This window comes from Arctopsyche grandis, chromosome 4 (assembly GCF_051622035.1).
Source record: "Arctopsyche grandis isolate Sample6627 chromosome 4, ASM5162203v2, whole genome shotgun sequence".
Classification (NCBI taxonomy): Eukaryota; Metazoa; Arthropoda; class Insecta; order Trichoptera; family Hydropsychidae; genus Arctopsyche; species Arctopsyche grandis.
Window position 1 is genome coordinate 28286860 of NC_135358.1, and position 22176 is coordinate 28309035.

Consider the following 22176-nt stretch of genomic DNA (forward strand, 5'->3'; position numbering starts at 1 on the left):
ATTTTGTCTTGCAAAAAAAATAAAAAATAAATAAAACCTACCAAACATTTATCTGGCGACCGATAAAACCGGATGCTGAGATCAATCTACAATACAAAAAAACTCATTTCCCATAATAAGTGATTCTACTCGGGGCATGTGTAATAATGACGTGCTCACCGACCGTGGAGACATTCTGCCAACAATGACCACTTGCCGGTTCCGTTCCAACAATGACTTACCGGTGGTAAATGCGACGTACTTACTTTGCTCTGGTCAATGTGTATGTATGGGCACATTTTTTTTTATCCAAACGACAATTCGGATGTTATAGCTTTTTTGTGGAAATATCTAAAAAGTTTCTTATTGGAAGTTTTCCGATTTTCTTCGAGGAAATTTTTCGAATCAGAATCAGACTACAATATATAAAAAAAAAGCAAATTGCGTAAAATTTCATTATAGTTAAACTCAATTAATTAAATTTAAAAACACACAGTGCATTGTTTAAGCTATTGCTATTCAATTTCGTTTTTGTTAAAATAATTACGCACCACATTTCACTGCATTCAAAAAATGCAATGAAATTATTTAGGTACTATTCGTAAACTTCAATTAATACGAACAAATTTCAATAAATAGTTATATGTTTTAAATGAACATTGAATCAAAGTGAAATTAAAAACTTATTGGTCATCGCCTCCAAAATTTTTGGATTCTTAAACGTGATTATTACGATTATATTTTACCATCGAATATCGAAAACAATTTAAATATCTATTGGCGGCCAAACCTTGCATAATGGCAACGCTTAAAAACGATTGGAGGGATGTAGAAATATTGTCTGACCGATTAGCGAATTAAAACCTAATATAAAACTTGAAAAAATGAAACTGTTAATTCTTTTGTACATGATACTGAAAAGTAATAATGAATGGAAGCAGTAGTTTAACGCCAAAATGAAATAAATGTTTTCAAATTTTGAAAATATATATTCAAAAAAACTACTCAATTAAAAAAAATATTTATATTTATATACATTACTTTGAAAACTGTGCAAATATAAAAATAAATTTTAACTAATGAAACCGAAAGCCAAGTCACTTTATTCTGGTATATATTTGTACGAAATTTTTACTTGTCATTCACGCCCATAGATAGATAGCATTTCAAACGAAGTCCCATATCTTAATATATAATTTCGAAAGAGACTTTATAAATTTTGGTTCGTAGAATCCGTGACATTAATTTTAATAAAAAAACAAATGAATTTTCAAATAAATTAAAATAAAATAAAACTATCTTCTTATATATAATTTCGAAAGATACTTTGTATGTACATATGTAACTATCATTGGTTCGTGGAATCCGTGACCAGTGGCGTAGCCAGGATTTTGTCAAGGGGGGGGTTTTGACAGGAAAAAAGGCAAGATAATTTATATAATTTATATTGAATTAATATAAAATCACAACGTATAAAAATAAAGTAAATACGTAATAAACATATAGTATGAACAAAATTCAAATAAAATAAAAATAATGAATACTTTAAAAAAGTATGAAATTCACAGATCCAATCTTGGCGTATTTATCCAATATTTTTTCTGTACTAACATTTATATCCCTATGAATATCTAATAAAGCAAGTCCATTCAGTCGATTTTCCGACATCGTACATATTTCTTAAATATGTTTTTAGTCATCGTAGTGTGGAAAGCTCCGTTCACTTGTGACTGTTGTCACTGGAAGTGTTGCTAGAATTTTTAGAAGTATGTAAATAATGGGGAAAATTGAAGGATTGCAAATTGCAATTGCAGCTAGTGCGTTTTTTGATCGATTTTCACTAGTACTTATATATTGCCACCACATTTCCAGTTAGAATGCAAGGCCCACAAAATATATCTTGGTTGTAAATTTCCCCCGAAGTATTTATCTTATTTTTTAAAACACTTGATAGTTGAGAACTTTTTCCATCAGGAAGCAAAACATTGAAAATTTTCAAGTATATATTTACGTCCTAAAAATCGGTCATGGATTTGGGATAAAAAACTATCCAAAAATGGTACAAACGATCAATTGCGACACGAGTGGGATATTTTGCCGCCGACTGCACTCCGCCAAGGGGGGGGTCCAGACCCCCTCGACCCCCCCCCCCTTCGCTACACCACTGTCCGTGACGTTAAATTTAATTATTTATTTATTTATTTATTTAATATATTTGGGGGAGGCGGCAAAGCCGATAGGCCCAAGGGGTTTGAATAAACATATTTTACAAATTATACATATGTATATGCAATAAAAAAATGAGAAAAATTTAAATACATTAAAAAAAACAATATTAAAATAAAATAAAATAAGAGAAGAAAAAAAATATAAAATATATAAACAAAAAAGATAAAAAATACAGAAATATGATTATGGGAAAGAAGAATCACAAAAATCCTTTGGTTTTAAAAAAAGTATCAAGTTTATTCTTAAAAATATTAATATTAATAGAGGTTACTAAATCGTTGGGAAGACTATTCCAAACTGAAACCACTCTGTTAGAAAAGAATGTATCTCTGATCAATTTATTAGATTTATCTTTTTGGAGTCTAAGCGAGTGACCTCTGAGGTGAGTGTTTATGTTGAATGAAATAACATTAAACATATGACAAATATAGTGATTATTAAGAATTTTATAGACTTCGATTAAGTCACCTCTAGTTCTTCTCGTCTCCAAGGTAGTGAGATTCATTATTTTCAATCTTTCATTATAAGAAAGTAATTTGAGTTCAGAAGGAATCTTTGAAATTCTCCTTTGAACCCTTTCAATACATGTAATATCCTTTTTAAAATGAGGATTCCATATGTTAAAAACGTATTCAAGTCTAGGTCTGATGAAAGTTTTATATATTTTTGTTAAAATAGTTAAATTTAGAAAATTGAATAAGTCAAAAATGAGTAAGTTTTGTTGACATTATAATTAAAAAAAAAAACAAATGAATATTCAAAATAAATTTTAATGACATAAAACTATTCAAATAATAAAATGTTAAAATGCGGTTTTATATATGATGAATACCGAGCCTGCTAAAACCACTAATATAATATAATATTATCTTACGTAGGTACTATATATTTTTTGTTAAAAAGCTCAATTCTTATATAACGAAACTTAACAACCCGGTGTAGAATTATTGAATCAGTCGATAGATAAATTGAAATAAAATCGGCATACTTCGAAGTGATCATAAAAAAAATTGTAAAGTTGGTAGAGTGCACAGTGAATTGTGCACGCGTGAGGTGTGCGACACGCGTGGTGCTGTCGCTTGTACCGACCGACACATAGTGAGTGTGAGTTTGTTGTTGCAGGTCCCCGCTAGAGCGGCAGCGAGGAGGGGCTCCGGGGGTGGGGCTCTCCTCGGGCCGGCCGCGCCCTCGGCCAATCACCGTCGCCCCTTCCTATGATGTCATCGGAGGAGGAGACGGACTGTTTCGGCCTGTACGGAGATAAGCTGCTGAAGAAAGCCAAACGCGCCAGACAGCGCGTGGACGCCGGCGAGCCCAGAAACAGCTACTCGTCCATACCGAACTTCACTTCCCGACCCAGCTTCATGAACGGAGGCCTGTACGGGGCCATCTTCAACCAGAACCAACAACACTTTGGGCTCTTCGGCCCCGGCTACGGCCCGGCCAAGATGCTCAACGAGCTCCTCGGGCGACAGGCCAAAGCCTTGGAGGCCTCCCCGCAGGAGCTGCCGGGCGAAGCAGCGGCCGAGCGACAAGCGGCTGCTGCCCTAGCACCCCCTGACTTGGCGCATCACATGCTCAGGGACATACTCCAAGGACGCAAGAAGGAACTGCTACAGTTGGAGCGTGAGATGAGGAGTGCCGAGCGTGCCTCACCTGACAACAACAACAGCATCAACAACAACAACAACAACAACAACGAAATAAAAAACGGTGACTCCAGTGAAGTGGGAGCTAGTTGTAAACGTGTGAACGGTATCGAAGTGGTTGACTCGAACAGTGGCGACGAAGTGACTGCAGCTGCTGCTGCAATGCAAGATTGCTTGCAGGAGGCTGGCATGGGCAATCATCAGCAACAGGCTGAGTTGTTAGAAGAGGCGATGAGTGGTGTCAACGGTGGTGGTTCTGATTCCGGTCGTTCTTTACCTTCGCCGCCTTCGGTCGAAGCTCTCGTCACTCCTAAAGTTGAGATTGACGTCGACGCTGACAAAGACGAGCCGTCTTCTCCGACGGTGCTCAAAACTGAACAGATGCCGCTTGATATGAAACGGGCTCGAGTTGAAAATATTGTGTCTACGATGAGATCGAGTCCGGTTCCTGCTCAACCACAAGTGAACGGTTGCAAAAAGCGAAAGCTGTATCAACCCCAACAGCATGACAATAGTGCGGCCGAAAGGTATGCAGCTGCTGGTCTCGGTTTGGGATTGAACCTGCAAGGGTTGATGCTCGACGATGACGACGACGACGATTTGGAACAGAATCCACCGATTCATCAAAAGATCGTCGAAAAGAATGCGCTCAAATCGCAATTGCGTACCATGCAAGAACAGTTGGCGGAAATGCAACAAAAGTACGTGCAATTGTGCAATAGAATGGAACAAGAATCGGATACGCAAGAAGTAGAAGAAATGAATAGTGATTTAGAACAAGACGTCAGCAATCATGCAGCAAAATCATCTCCCAGATCTCCAGCGTCGTCTCCCGTTAAAGAACAACCCCCAACTCCAGTGCTACAACCAAGTTTATCTTCAACCCCTAACATGTTGACTCAAGTTATGAGCAAAATGATGTCTTCGAAGGTGCATCCACATATGTCGCATCCTCATAGTATTCCGCCGAACTTTAACGGCGCAATTCCAATGATGCAACACATGCCACACGTACCGAGCCACGAATCGCCAATTCCTCACCCAATGCAACACCAGCATCCAAGTTCTCAGCATCCTCATCACGCGTTGAGCAGTGCGGCAGCTATGTACTTAGGCGTAAGTCAAAAATTATTCATGGAACAAGAAGTACGACAGGCGATGGCTAAAGAAGCTGCTGCTGCAGCTGCGCACGCTGCTGAACAACACCATCAGCAGGCGTCTCACCATCATCAACAGCAACAGCAACATCTTCAACAACAGCAACAGCATATGCAACAGCAACAACAACAACAGCAACAACAACAGCAACAGCAAGAACAACAGCATCGTTCGCAACAATCTAGTCAACATTCCCCACCGCAAAACCATCATTCCAAGACACCTGCAGCCCCTTCAGAACTTAGCGAACGATTAAGTATAATGAGAAATAGTGCAAATTCTATAGGACCCGTGTCAGGAGCCGATTTGGAAGGCTTGGCTGATATACTCAAGACTGAAATTTCCGCATCGTTATCAAATTTGGTAGACTCGATCGTGACTCGTTTCGTGCATCAGCGACGATACATTGGCAAACAGTCGGAAACGGCAGCAGCAGCCGCAGAACAATTGAACAAGGATCTAATGATGGCTTCGCAGCTGCTAGAGCGCAAGTCGCCAAGGTTGAAATCGTCAGACCGGCCGCCCACCGCCTCACAGACAGGTAACGCTCAAAATCATTCAAATCACCCGACTAACACTAACAGTATGATATCACACGCGAATAACATGTTGAATCCAATGCAAATGAATGGACCCCGCATGAACGGGTCCGTTTACCCTCCCATGAGCGTTCCTTTGCATATGAGCGGCGCCAGTTCCGACAGCGCCATCAGTCAAATGAGTCAAATGAGTCACATGAGACCGTCGCCCTCAGCGGCAATGTTCCAGGCACCGAAACCACCACAGGGCGGAGGGATGAGTGGAAGTCTTTACGGGAGCATGGGCCACCCCGTGAACCCGTTCTGCATGGAGCGAGAGCAGAACCCGGAGCAGAACGAAGCCCTGAGTCTGGTCGTGACGCCCAAGAAGAAGAGGCATAAGGTGACCGATACGAGAATCACCCCCAGAACGGTCAGTAGGATATTGGCTCAAGACGGTCCTGGTCCATCTCCTGGTTGTCCAGGGCCAGCAGATTCACCGTCGCCAAGACCATACCATTCAACGCCGTCGATGCTTCCGATTTCTTTACCGACATCGGTTGCGATACCGAATCCATCCCTGCACGAATCGCAGGTCTTCTCCCCGTACAGTCCATTCTTTGGACATCATGGACCATTGCACGCGGGGGTGGCTGGGGCGGCGAGATTACGCGCCCCTATGCCGCCTAGTCCGCCTAACATGGGGATGCTGGAGGCGAGAGATTCGCCCCCATTGCCGCACGCCCCTGCACTGCTGCACCCGGCGCTGCTTGCAGCTGCTCGACATGCTGAGGAGTACTCTCATCCTGCGCTACGAGGGGTCGACGCCCCTGATCTACACTCTGACTGCAACTCTACCGACCTGGCCTACGACGGGATTCAGCCTACTATATCCTTTTCAATTTGCAAAACTTAAAAAATATATTGTATGTATTCATTGAAGCAGGTGAGTTGATGGCCCCATCAGAGTGAGCAGTTTTCTTGAAACACTCACAAATTTGAAGAAGACTACTCACTTCGTTGATATACGCGTAATTTTACATAACAGGGTTGTTCTAAATGAAATAAAATATAGCTAAAATCTTTCTTTCAATTAAAATCTATCAAAGTATTCTAAAATTTATTTTTAGTATGTAACATCATTGCGATTTGATTAATCTTATCAATACCATATTGAAATCTTTGACTACACAAAAATGGTTAAATTAAATGTTTCAACTAATTATTATTTTACTGCAAAGCAACTTGAAAATTAGATAAACACTAGACATTTTGTATTTTTTATAAGCCTCATAAAATCTTTTTTTCTCGCATTGAGAAAATTTGTTCTCGAATCGCCAAATCACATTATATCAAATAAAAGTATTCATAAGTAATATGAATAATTGTTAGTAGTAAAGTGAGTGACCTATGCACGACCCATTATGATTCAATCACTACTTAATATCCAGTTTCTGGGATTGTTTAACCTTACGATTTGTAAGGTCTCACCTTTCTGGTATTATAGCATTGTTTTTCTTTATACCGCAAGTTGCGGAAACCTCACAATGCTCGATCGCAGTATTTAGACGCACACTCATCGCTTACACTGTTTATTTTATTTTTTCCGATATCTTCAATTCGAGAGTCTTTTATATCCGTCGACATATATATGTAATTAAGTCGGGGTCGATACTCTGTAATGTAAGTCTTACGATTCTTTTCTGAATCGGATTAAACTCGGGGGATTATGTCAGCTAAGCATTAGCCATCACTCGTAGTAGAGCTTCACTTTTATTTATGTATCATATGTGATTTAATTAAAATACAAATATTTATCCTTGACTCCGTTGAACTCGTCCACCCTGACTCCCATGCATCTCCGTAAAGCCAAGCTGATGTTCTTCTGGGTTCGCTATCCAAGCTCAGCCGTCCTGAAGATGTACTTCCCAGACATCAAATTCAACAAGAACAACACGGCGCAGCTCGTCAAATGGTTCTCCAACTTCCGGTAAGTCACATTTTCATTTGTACTTTGTCATTTTTTTGTTTTGCTTCACATGTTTGCCTTAGGGTGACATCGTTCTCAACGAACCCTTTTGATTTTGTAGGTACTAATTTTTTTTACCCCAGCAACTATTATATTATTTCCGAAACATTGTGAATAATCAGTATTGTTCGTATGAAACGTGGCATAATGAGGAAAATCAATAACTTGTCGTGAACCGCACTTATCAGAAAAGTTGTTTGTCGCTTAGTATCCTGATAAATGCAAAGATAAGACAACACCCCCAGCTTTTAGAGGCTAGCGGCCATATGCTGCCAAAGGAAATTATTATTCGTGTCGTGAATATGTGTGCGTTGATGGTAATGACTGTTTAAAAATATATATGGCATATGTATCATCACGCCATGCATGCTTCAATTATCACTCGACATTTTTTCCCTCAAAATCATCGATAAATTTTCCATTTCAGCATAGAAAAAATCAATAAAAAACTGCAAAAGTAGTCATTTCAATAAAAGCTCGCCTGAGAATTCCACATTAATATCTATTCGATTTAATTATTTGTTATACAGTTCATTTTTAAACGTAATATAAGTATATATCGTAGCATAGAGAGTATTTGCACAGCTTTCTAATATGTATTGCTAATATTTTGTCGAGATAAATTCCGATAAGGTCGATTGCTCTACGGGGCGTTGAAAATCAATACGTTTACTTATCAATAAAATATAATAGCGTGTGTACACATATTATATACCTACGTGAAAAAAATCAGTTCAATGGTGAATAATGAAACGAACACATCTGAATAAATGATGGCCAAAGCTATTTATTTTCCCCTTAATATTCGACGCTTTCCCGAAAAAATAAAAATCGTGTACAGGTACACATATAACTAATATTGGAAAGCCGTGTCTGAAAACGACTTTTCCGTATGCTTCAAGTACATTAGCGCTTATCAGTTGCGCGTGGCGACCCATTATCTTAGTCTAATCGTATCTGATGGAAAAAGAACCTTATAATGTATATATCCTGACTAGCGTGGAATCGTCGAGTGCCGTGTAAACAATACCACCTGTCCAAACAATGGTATTAAGTCTACGCAGAATATACGATGACTGAAAAACCAAAAAAAAAAATACTTTCATAATGACCACACTAGTTCAGAGTAGGTATTAAATTTTAACACAAAATTTAGGATATCACATAACCAATCACGATATAAATCAATATTCGACCTTTAGCTGCTTGAATTTCAGACTTTTCGGAATTGAAAACACAAGGGATTGTCGTATTGACGGAAAGCTAGGGGAGGGTTAAAGGGTGTTTGTACGAAATTGATGTGATGATGATGTCTCCGGTCGTGTTGAAAAGCGCGCGAGGAGAACCCCAACGACTCGACGTGGGCGCATTAGTGTTAAAGTTCGCATGTCGGAAGGGAGCTATTTCCTGGACTTGGGCGGTCTAATTTAAATGTATTATGTGTCCGTGTAATCCTGAACACGAACAGGACAAGTATTTATGGTTTATGAATGCATTAGTCGTCGCCTTGATGGGGTTGTGTGTTACTTTCGGAATTTTTAAAGAAATTTTCCGTCGCGAAAGGGTTTGAAATTATTTCGATTCGGTACTGTAGGTGGGGTTTCAGTTTTTTATGTTGTAATTTGACCAAACTGGTAATTTTGTTTGAAGAAACTATGTTAAAATTTCCCCAGACGCGGACACACCTATCGAACACATAATGTACAGATTTCCCCTGTGTACATACATTTTCTTCATATACACATGTATGTACATATGAAGGTGGATCGTATGAAATAAAACAAATATTTTTTTGTAAATTTAATAGTATTTCTATATAAAGCCGAGATGGAATATGAAAAATTCAATCCTAAAATTGCACATAGATATTGTGACATTCTAAATGAAACAAATTTAAATTATTGACTTAATGTATAAAAAATTCATCTGCGACGTGTTTTTAACCTAAATATATACCTCATTAGATACTTACCAATTATTTTAATCTCTTGTGTCATGTTTAAAATGATCGTAAAAAGTTGTAAAAAAAAATATAATGATTTTCGCTTCAGTTTTAAATTTGCATTAACACATTATTTTTCAAGTACATATAAGACATAAAAATTTTATTTTTTAAATAAAATATTAAATACAGAATAAGTCTATAATCCACCCTTGATGTATTAAAGGATCCGAGAAGAAAGAAGATCGTACAATGTACACGTGTACGCAGGGGCACACCTTTAATTAGTCGCCCACCATTCATTTAACCCCCCAGGGGGTGGTTCAGAAAGGAACGCTGATCAGCTAAATTAACCCGAAACTTAAGTAACGAACGCGATAAGCGAAAGCATTACTTTCTCGTTTTCATAATTAACGTCGACGAAAATATAATAACGATGACTGTGAAAAACACTCGTGTACGTATGTACCTTGCAAGTACGTATGCAAGTCCATTTATTTTGTTGTATAATTTATATGCGTGCTTTGAAAGTTTTTCGGACTTGTTTGGAGATAAGTTGTGAAAGTCCTTCAGGAAAGTTCTCAAAGTCCTTTGAATTTCTCGTGAACAGTGTAAATAATATGGAAACAAAATCGTACGCGGACACTTAATACTATTTATTTTTTCATTTTTAAGGAAACGCTAGTTGCCACACTAATTAGTTCTAAGTTAATTTACAGTTGACGGACTGAGCTTTTTCGGTTTACTCTGCGCGTCTGCAAAAAAAAACTTTGAAGTCGTTCAAGTTCTTCACAAAGTCCTTTGATGATTAATTAAATATTTTGCGCAAGCGAGTGCAGTGGTCGCCCTTTGCTTTGGCAATTATTGCACACGTTGAAACGTAGATAGGGTGACCACGCACCGACAACATTTGAATCGAATTCAGTCATACTACATTTTGTATTTAAATATACATACATACATACGTAAATAATGTAACTATTTTTGTAAACAAAAATATCTAAATATTTCAAAATTATTTTCACTTATGTGTTTGTATACATATTATGGATCATATATTTTCAACTATCATTTAAATTTTTAACAACTGATACTTTCAACTATCATTTCTATTATGTATTATGAAAACTTTCTATCCACGAAATCAAAATTCTCAATATGTGTACATATGTACATAAAAATAATATGAATTTATAAAATTTAATGTTCAAAAAATTTGGTAGTAATTTTTAAACATCCTGTAACTTCTTGCAACATGGTAGGTAACTAAAAGCCTGGGGTCCGACATTTGACGAGCCTTTTATTGTCATTACACGGCCGCAGAACCCCTTACGACTGAATTAATTTAATTTGCACGTCGTCGTCTACATACTACACATACACATCGGCATGACTTTTCACACATTTTCACCGAAAGTGGTCGCTGAAAAAAAAGGAATTAAAGGCTTCAACGCGCCAGAAGGTCGTGCAAAGTCTAATAGAAACCTGTCGCCCTTTCGGCCGCTAACATACGCGAAAAAAAGTGGTGCTAATTAAAAAGCCAGACCGCTAATTGAGACGCGAACCTTTTACTAGGGGATATCAAGTCACTCGTTGCGCCTCAACGATTTCCTTAGTTTTTTCGAGTGCCTCTAATACTCAAAAGGACAATTTCGATACTGTGTACTCGCTTTGAGTACAAACGTCTCGACACATCCATTTAAAAAATGCTCTCCGTAATTAAACGACGACTGTTAAAAATTTATAGTATTTCAGCAAATTATAATGGAAGAATTACGCTCGCGTCGAGGGATTAATAAAGCTCGATCACTTTTTTTACTTAGTTTTTCGAAAGGTGCGCCTCGTAGGTCATTTGTAGTGAAAGAGGACCTTGCTTACCTTGCTTTATTTACCAGCAAATGTACGTGCTAGAGACACTTGCTATCGTCAAACTCGATGAAATATAAATATTGCCAAGCCAAACCCCCTTTTCGTGTCCTCGACATGCTTACATTTCTAAATTTTCCACATGAAGTACTTTCAACTCCCAAAAACATTATTTATACGATTCGTTAATTGAAAGACACAAATATGATTGTTAATAAAATGTATGCATGGGGTTTTGACCGAAGTGCGATTTTGCGCGTCGTATCTTGACAAGCGTGCATGTTGTTTCGGCACATTTTAATTATTATTATGAATTCACGAATATATTAAAATGTGTAATTTATCTCGTGAGGCGTTCACTCTGAGCCAGGGTGTGCTGGTCACATTAAAAACAAATGGCTTGAAACCACACCACACACAAGTAAAGTGATACCGGGGGGCCGAAAGATAAGGGGCACACGCCCACCACCGCGAACGAACGACACACTTTAAATCATCCGTCCGAATGTTTTATTTTTCTTGGGCGTAAATCCCATAGGACGGACAGATAGCAAACACGACAAGAACCAGAGAAAAAAATAATAAAAAAAAACGCGATAATAGTAGAAAAACTCGTATGTTAAGAATCCTTAGGATTAGGTTACACTCTATCGTACTACTACGTCCTGTAAAATCCCTAAGGAATGCTGAAGCTTATCTTCAAACTTTTCAGAACTGATACGAGCTTCTAACGTTTAAATTCTAATATTGATCAAAATTCATATGAATCAATACAAAAATATTATCATAATTTGCCATATACATATTGTAGTCAAGTATTACATTTTTTTCTCTTAAAGAGTGTAATATTTAGTTTCGCCTACTAATTTGGGTTCAATTAATTAAATAGAATATTCGGTGTAGTATTTATGTATGTATGTATATTAAGAAAAAATGAAAAAGCTTTTTATCAAAACGCAGAATGGCACACGTCACGGCAATATAATAGAAATTATATTCTAGCACACGGCTAGTTGTATGTGTATCGCACAAGTTACATTTGAGACACAATGTAAGGTGCGTCCCCTGAACACGCCCTGATGTCCTCGGTGGCCGCAATTAAAACTGAAAAATAACCCGAAACAAAAAAATAAAAATAAAACCTAGTACCCACCTAGGTTGATCTGAAGAGGCTCGCTTCTAGTGCCAGTTTAACCTCTTTTTCGGCGCTGACTAATCACTTTTTTTCATTAGGCTAATTGCGATTACTTGGTAGTAGTTAGTGGAGTAGAAGGAAGGACTCGCAGGTACGCCTTGTTGTATGTAGAAGTACATGGCGACACAGAAATATTGAACCAGAGGCGCGCGTATTGTGTCCACACCGCGCCTCTTATTTCGCATTTTTTTATATTATTTTCCTCATATTCTCACGTGAAAATATTACTAGAAAATTACAATCGCATTTCTATGGTTGTTCGCAAATATTTAAGCGACTAATGTAAATTAAAACAAAATATTTTCCAATTGAAAGTATGTACATACATATGTATATTGCATGACGTTTCACAGTCGTTTAATGATGAACTTATTTTTATAAGAAGAAAAAAAAGTACAAATATACGCAGGGGTTTCAATAACGGTTTTTTCAATGAAAAATATTCTTATACCTGCATGTATATGGTGTATAAAAGGCATGTTCAGATCGTAGGGAATTTATGTAAATCATAATGTTTAATGGATGACGTTCGCTTTACAAGCTTGTCATCGTCACGCGAGCCCAAGAACAACCGAAAAAAGCCCCACAGTGCGTTGTTGTGCCTCAAGAAGTAATTTATTTAAGTGATAATGGCGGATAGCTGGCATGCCATGACGAATTATTCTCACAGTTATTACCTTTCGAGCACAAAATGGCCACTAATTTGATAAAAAATACCTTCCTAAGATATCTGCGGGATGTCGGTAGCACGCCCACATTCATGTAAGTGGAATTTCTGTGAATATTCAAGCCTGTCGGTTTGTAATCACTCGGTGAACGTATTACAATTGAATTATCTGTTATGGGGTGTGCGGTTGCACACCGTTTAAACCGATCCGCATATGAGCGATCTCCCGCACAAATTTACCAAACGCCGATGCACATACCGCAAACATGTGGCTATGACCGTGTTTGTTCCGGTATGTCCGGTCAAAGAGTCCTAAGCATCACACATTACAACCATAACAACGAGGTGACTGGCATTACAAACTAAACGCAGATTCCAATATCTTCATATGATGTGATCATAGCAAGCTGCTCGAACGCATCCAATTGCAATTGTAATTTAATATTTTATTCATAGAAATTCGAATTGAAAAATTGATTGAGTCAATTAAAGTATTCAACTGTGCCATATGATTGGTTTAATTCATTTCATATAGATACATATGTATGTACCACTATTAAATTGAATGCGTCTTTATCTACATCTACATAGCTATGTATGTATATCCATATTTTGTCTTCCGAACGCAATTGGCTTTCATACTTTCATACGATTGCAAATAATGAATCTCTTTAAATTGGAAAGAAGAAAATTCACAAAATTAGAAATAGCCACTAAAATTAAATAAATAACAACAAAATTAATCTAAGAGGTCATACCCTACTCTCAGACTTCATATCTAAAATTAAATTTGATGATTTCCTAAAAATTTATGTGTTTCTCTTGTTTTTCTTTTTTGGTATACTTATAACTTTATCTATATACGTAATAACAATAGATGAAGTTTTATTTTTATTGTAAACATACATATATTGTATATATTTTCCTTAGTTTTAGTCTCAGTTTTATCTAATTTTATTTTGTAAATTTTTTCAGTATTTTGATTGAAAAACTCCGAGTTTATATGCTGTCTAAAAAATTATCCCATTTTTTTAATATATGTACATAATACTAAAATTTATACTGTATCAACCTTTTGCACCTTATAAATATGTAATCGTGAGATTTATAATATTAATAAATTTGCTTTTTTTAAAAATCACCATTTGAACAACGGAATGAAAAATTCAATTTACCAATTTTTTTTGTTAATTGCAATATATGTAGAAAAAGAAAATTTCTGAAAAATGATTTCCTAATAGTTCAAATCCAAAAACTAGATATACATATGTATACTATATTAATTTGTAAAAATATTGTACTTAAATATACATACATAGGTATACATTGTACATATCTGCGGCTTTTAGATAATTTTGAAATATTATTTAATTTTTTCAATAACCTTGGATAGTCACGGTTTATTTTCTTCTCGGTAAATCAAAAATGCAATGTATATATTTAATACATTAATTTAATCTATTATTTCTTTATAATAAATACAAAAAATTGGATGAAAAATAATATTATAATGTTTTGAATTTCAATTAATATTATAATGATTTTTTATTTACGTTGTGCAAATAAGCGCACATAATTATCGTTTCCTTTGCTGGTATTTATTTAAAATTAATTTATAATCAACACATGTGTAGCTATTAAAACTGTATCATATTAAACGGCCACCCGTCTCATATACCGTGCAGTGATAATTAATCGTCGGCACGCGCTCGCACACGCACTCCCACTAACCGACTACACTCACCCCACCACATTTAAATCACAGCCGTGAAATTGAAACTAATCATTCATTAATTGAAATAAAACGAAACGAATCAACTTGGAATCACAATCTCACTTTCACCGTCTCCGAACGAATGGCTATCCTCCACCGTCAAACGGCCATTAAACGATCGATCGGTCGACTAAAAGCGATAGTGTTAAACGCTAATTAGCCCATGATATGCCTATATGCGTATGTATGTATGTACATATGTAATGGCAACACGCGTCGATTACAATAGCCGGCAATCAGTTAAACCGGCCGAAACGCCCCGGTGTGTGTCGCTCACTTAACCCTTACCCGCCGGATCGAATCGCACGTAAATTTAGCCACAGCACACATATACATACACGCACGTGCTAAGTAAAATCATCTCGGGTGGTGTGGTGGGTGGGGCTCGGGAGGTTGGGATGGGGATATTTTCCGGTATGAAAGGCGTAGTTTTTCATTTTACAAAAGTTTCGAGTGGTGCAAAAGCCGGTGCAGCGCGAGCGAAAGGGTTTCCGGGACTCTGGAGTGAGAAAGAGGGACGCGGGTCAGTAAATGTATGCGCGGGCATACGGGAAAAATCATTAGGTTTTTACGGTCATTCTGCGAGGACCGGTAGCCGGTTCGTTAGAGGGTGAGAGGGTGGTTCGACAAAGGAGATGGAGGCCCTCTCCGCTGATGCGCCCCTTGATGCACCGACTGTGCTCAAAACTATGCAGATGCAACTATGGGTCTGTATCTGAAATGCACATTTTCAGGCGTCGATGGTCGAGTTATGGTTAATCATCACATACATAATGAATGGATTTAACTAGCGTTACTTAAATTTCCTTTTTCAAACACATATTTTTCATGACTGATGATTGAGATTTTGAAAATCTATAAAGATGGCTCTCCATTTTTTTGTTTGTTTATAGAACTGTCATTAGAATAAAGCCTGATCCAGAACGGGTGTTGTCAGCTTAACATCTTGGAGATTTACCTCTTACTCCACTCCGCCAACCGCAATGAATTGACCCAGATTGTATTACCATTTTCAGTAGTATATTTCGCATCAAATACATTTTAAAATGCATAGTATAATACATTTGAATATATTTACACATTTTATCTCATTAAGGCTTATTTTACATTATGATTCCCATTCGTAAAAAAGGTGTATGCAGTCCTTATGTATAGGTACATAGATAATTTCGTTTCTTATACAATTTTAAAATACACCTTCGTAAGGTTTCTAAGAGAAAATAATGTTTTTGTTTTTATATACATATAGTATGTACATATGTGTATGTATATTCAATTTACAAGCTTAATCTATGATAGCTCTCGTATTAATAAAAGACGTGAGTGTGACTATCCCTCAAAATATGTATTGAAAACATGCTATGCGAATTTATTTTTTTAATTCAATACTATATGATAGAAATGTTTTGCTCTTATTATTATTATTATTATCATTTTTAATAAAAGCAATATATCAACCTGTCGATAATATAACGGTACTGCTTTCATTTTGAGCTACATATTTCGTAGAATCTTTCGCCGCGTTAATCGTCTGCCTTATCTATTGGAAAGTTGCCGGATAGATAGCGAAAAAGGAGGGTTTAGCGATAGAGGGTGGGGCAAATACAGTAATAAAGTATCGATTTCCTTATATCATCAACCAGCATGTGCGAGCCGTTTTAATGTATGCAATTGGGTCGTTTTTGCGGTTCGACTGGCTTCTTCGATTCACAAATTACCACTTATTGCGATCGCGAAGAGGTGCCCCTCATTCGTATATGGGTCGTTACGAGTTTTTTCTTCGCCATTTGCATACATGGCTAACGACCCCATGCGGGTTTGAACTCTTTCTGGGTTTCGGAGCGAGATTGCACATTTCGACGGCCAATAAAACGCACATACGCGAACTATTAAAACCAAACCGAACGTGATTTCAATACTCTCCATGTGAACTCTCGTCAAGTTTTCATCACATCTGATCTTTCGATCCTTCAGATGTATTATTCTATTTTTTTAATATCATATTGTAGTATGCGTAGATATGTCATCTGACGAAAGCTTAGCATACATTTTGTCGAGCTAGTTGAGCTTTCGCATACTTATTCGCCTATAATCAGCTCCCCACACTTACCCATATGTGAAGCTTGGTCACAAGGGCAAAAATAAAACCGGGATATTTCACAGTGCGGAGAGGGGAAGTTCTTTTGTTAAAATTTACAACAAAAGGACTTGGTCTATCCATCTATCTATCCGACAATCCTGCTACTATACTTTTCCGTGCTCGCAAATGGTCAACGTCCCATATAAATTTCTACCCTAGTGAGACTTGAATCTATGTATGTACATACATACATAAAAACAGCGAAAGGGAGACTAAACGTTGCCACGACTAATTTATTATCAATAACTTTATGTGTATTGTTCAAAATTAGCCTTTTATATACTCGATTTATTATATTCCGATATGAAATTATAATGTGTGCTTAAGAATGCTGTATGCATTGAGGGTGAAATGAAGACGATGCGATTTAGTCGGGACAAGACATTGTAGTTGGGGTGAATCCCTTGAACGATTTGAACATCTGCCGTTAGTTTTGCAAATAAATAATGTGTGCCAAATTGTAAATACAACTTTGAATCAATTCATAAAGTATGTAATTCGTATCGGTGACTAATGATCTTTTTATTATAAATAATGCCGAGTACAGAAGTAAATCAGAGCTTTTAGGTTGAATAAAAATATATTTCATTGGTTAAAATATCATAATATATGTATGTACATATGTATATATGTATATAAATAGCCCAATCTATATAGATTTTATTTTCAATGGCCTTCTAGAATATACATTACAAAATTAAATATTATTTAAAACGAAGCCGGTATAACATAAAAAATGTCAACAGAGATTTCCCCCTATCCTAAATATAATACTATTCCTTGAGAAATCTTTGCACAAAATTCAGGTATTCTAACGCCATTTTTTACGTGCAATTTTTTTCCGCGTATAATTTTTTAGTTTATTTTGAATTTAAAATAGGCTTTTTATTTTACCGATAGTATAAATATGACAAATTATAATAATTTTCATATACTCTTTTGAATTATGATTGTAAAAGGTGTTTTCAATGTCGGCTCAATTAAAAAAAAATTTCTTAATTTAATATTTAAAATAATCTGGTATATGAAATGTTGGTAAATAAAATTCCACTGGTTGCAATGCAATGTGCAAGCCCCCCTTAAGGTATTTGGCTTCATAAAAAAAGGGCGATTGCACCAAGAAAGATGGAGGGTAAGATGTAGGACTTTTGTTCGGGTAACTTGCTTTATGAAAGCCAACCGACAAGAACTTTCTCACGGGAAATAAACGTTTGAACTTGCAAGATTGTTCCGCAGTAGCCTATCGATCTTTTTTTTTTTTTTTGAAAGGCCATTACGCATTATACAAACAGTTGTCGAATCTTCGTAGAAATAACGGCTAATTTTTCACATTGAAAAACTGAATAACACGTTGAAAAATCAGAAAAGGTTAAATATCAACGTTGGAAATAATAATTAGTTGAAACGTTTATCCAATGCGAGTTCGGAATTACAAGTGTTTTTCTCGCTTTTGTTCAAAAGTGTCTCTTCGAAATGCGCAAGTGTAAGGATACCTTCATTAGTAAATTTTAATGCATGAGTTTTACGTGATCAAATACATATCTTCTACTATGTATATAAAAATTAATGTTTTTTTGTTTATACGCTATGTTAATTTAGTTTTCAATTTAGAACCACAAAATTTGATATATAATGTCGTATTGTGGTTTAACTTCGATGACCATATAACTTTTTATGAAAAAGTTCCATTTTTACATACCTCCTTTACATTTTTTCAACTTTCCCCCAGCCGAGCAACGCCAGGAAATACTGATAATAAATTATAAAACACCACTACCTTATAATGTTAAAATTGAAATTATAATTGTAAAAAAATTACGGTATTTGAATCTCTGTATTGCTGACTTTTTATAAATATTTCCGTCTCCACTGATTATACATGTGAATCTTTAGCTCTAAACTACAATTTTAATATACATATTATATCAAATCTATATTAGATCATATTATCTTGATTTGTTGATGTGCCAGACATTATACATAGTGGGGTAAAACAATTAAAATACGTCGGTGTGAAAAAATGCCAGTTATCTTTCCACGAGTCAGCAAGGAAAATTAGCCCGGCTTATTAGCAGTTTTTCCTCGATAAGTCATTCACTGTTTCCACCCACATATACACTACACTCAATGGGTAGCAGAAGGCAGGTGGGAGAGAAGGGGTTGAAAATATTAAAAAAAATAAAATCACACGAGACTGGTGGCCACCCAACCACCCCATCCTTTCATCAGCGACCGAACGTTGTTAATTCTAGCCGAGGCAGCTACTGAGCCTCGACAGAAAGCGACACATCTGCACCACAAAAGTGGCACGCCATCCCGCCTCGAGTGGCACATACGGATGCTACGCGGATATGTGTGTGCCACTTATCCGCGACGAAAACACACACCGCTGCGATTGTTATCATTTTAGTGCAAAAAAACTGGCAAAATCATCCGAAATTCGCGAAAAATTGACTAGAATGTTTCCCTTGTGTGGTTTACTTCACTATAGTAAAATACATAATTCATCACAACAATTTCAAGAAATCTTTACTCAATACATGTGAAAAAGAGATGATATAAACTTTGACGTTCAAGTCTAGCATTTGTTCTTTTTGAATACCTAATTATATGTAATTAATTAGTAAAAATGTATTTCATTTGTGTCGACTGCAATACTCCTGTTATTCTACAGATGTGCAAAAAATGTATCGTGTTGAAAAATAACAGTACACAGTCATATTTGCCACAAATTGATCAAGGGTGCTTGCTAGTGGCAGTCTAGAGTCGAGGGTTTTTGCGTACATCGTCATCCCTATCGAAGATGCGAGTGGGGTAATTAAGCTTTCCGCGACCTCTGGCTCATTTGTCAGCATCCGAGTGCAGTTTCAGATGCGACTGCATTATTTTTATGCACTCGCGCTCGTGCGTTTATAATTCGTACGCTCGCAGAAGATGCACCCTCATAGCACCTGATGTCTGAAAATTAATACGATCGGAACAATCTAATTGCCACTCGACAGAGTGCATACTCACCGACAGAAATGCACACTTTACATGTCCTACTTTGTGCAAAAAAAATCCCCAGTTCACGGCACGTGAAAGGTTGCACGGTTCTTACAAGGTGTTTCAATGATAAGAATGGACGTCACCTGAATCTGGAGACAATAGGGAATGGAGATACTTTTCGCGTTTAGGGCAAGTGTTACTGCACGGGCTAGAATTGCACTTCTTCGCGATTTCGTCCAGACAATGCTGCACTCTGCTAAATGGACGCCGGCTTTAGAATGCTTATCGACAATCGGCACAAATGCTGCTGGTTTCATTTCGCCTTATCTACTCGCTTTCACGAAGCAGTCCATCAAGGAAATTGTTTAGTTTCGTAATGTGTAGTTCTAAAATTGATACGTGATAAGTTGAGATTTTTTCTAGTGAAAATGTGGAGGGTACGGCTCTTCACACTCGGTCTAATTAGCCGACGCGTTTACAAAGAAGTAACGAAGCTTGCTTGCGAAGTGAAAAAAAATTGCAGCGGTGCATCGCGGTGCATGTGCACTTCCGGCACAGAAGCAACTGGTTGTCCTGTGAGGGTATTACCGTGGTGCACAGTTTTCCCGGAAACAAAAGGAAAATCTAGCCGAGAGAGGCAACTAGAGAGAGTGAACCTAGTCGAGCATCGTCTACCCTCGAGTGCTTAGACGGTGGCATATCATTCGAAAATTCACTATTAACGACACCTAAGGGCTAAACCGTTGCATATACCAACTACATACATATGTAAATACACATTAGTGCATCTATGTACATATGTATGCAGTTCTGCAACGGGTTGGTGCAACAAATTACAATCAACTTCATTACATAGGCTTCCATGATGTTTTTTCGGAATTATAATAGTTGGCGAAACCCAGCACCATGAAATTTGCTTCTCTTATGAATGAATCCTTAGAAAAATTTCCAATTTAAATACGCAACATCAAGAGCGGGCTCGTTTTTGATCTGCAAAGCGACGCGCACTTTTTCCTCCTCCCTCAACTGCCTAACTTTTCATACGCAAAAATAAAAAACAGCAACAACTTTTTGTTAGTGAAAAGTTGTAAAAAAGAACAGAAAAGCCTTTTATCGACGTCAACCCGCTGCGTTGCATTTCCGCTTCCACATTTCCAAAGTGACTCAATAACTTGATTAATTTGATTTTTTTCTCTTTGCAGTGAATTCTACTACATTCAAATGGAGAAGTACGCGAGACAAGCTGTCAGTGAAGGTGTAAAAGGCGCTGACGAGCTACACGTGGCTGGTGATTCTGAGATATACCGCGTGTTAAACCTGCACTACAACAGGAACAACCACATAGAGGTATGCGGCCCTCAGGTGCGCTACTAACAACCAACGACCCAACTAACAGCCCACAAAACCGCCCCCCCCCCCTCTTTTACATTAACCGAACTACCCTAAATCTGATCCCAAACATATCTTCCTACATTAGGGTTTGAAACATTTCGAGCAGTTTGCCGATCTGCAGTGCTAATGTTAGCTATTGTCTTTGCAGGTTCCTTCGAACTTCAGATACGTGGTGGAACAGACTCTTCGGGAGTTCTTCCGCGCCATCCAAGGCGGCAAAGATGCGGAACAGTCCTGGAAGAAGTCTATTTACAAGGTTATTTCGCGACTGGATGATCCAGTGCCGGAATATTTCAAATCGCCCAATTTCCTCGAACAACTCGAGTGAAAGCAGTGGAGGAGCGCATCGACCAGAGAGCGACGCAATCTAAACTAATTTAAATTAAAATAATAATGAATATATATATATATATTTAAAACAAAATATATTATTATATATATGTATATATATATATATATATATATATATATATATATATATATATATATATATATATATATATATATATATATATATATCGCACACCAAAAATGAAGACGACACTCGCATTTAGGCCTTCAGTTCAAAAATTAAAAAAATTTTGATTAAAAAATTAACTATTGTCTTACGAATAAAATTTTTAAGGAAAAATAATAGTTATTAAATTTAA

The 22176-nt window shown here is 36.9% G+C and overlaps 1 protein-coding gene across 1 annotated transcript in view; it reads left to right on the forward strand.

Moving 5' to 3' along the window:
• The window catches only part of pros (homeobox protein prospero), a 100061-nt gene extending 78207 nt beyond the window's left edge, over positions 1-21854 (forward strand). Inside the window, 5 exon segments of the mRNA XM_077428888.1 lie at positions 3331-5556; positions 5770-6452; positions 7342-7523; positions 21337-21481; positions 21675-21854. Coding sequence (XP_077285014.1) covers positions 3423-5556; positions 5770-6452; positions 7342-7523; positions 21337-21481; positions 21675-21854 — 3324 coding nt within the window. The 5' untranslated portion in view covers positions 3331-3422.
• Positions 21855-22176: the final 322 nt, after the last annotated feature.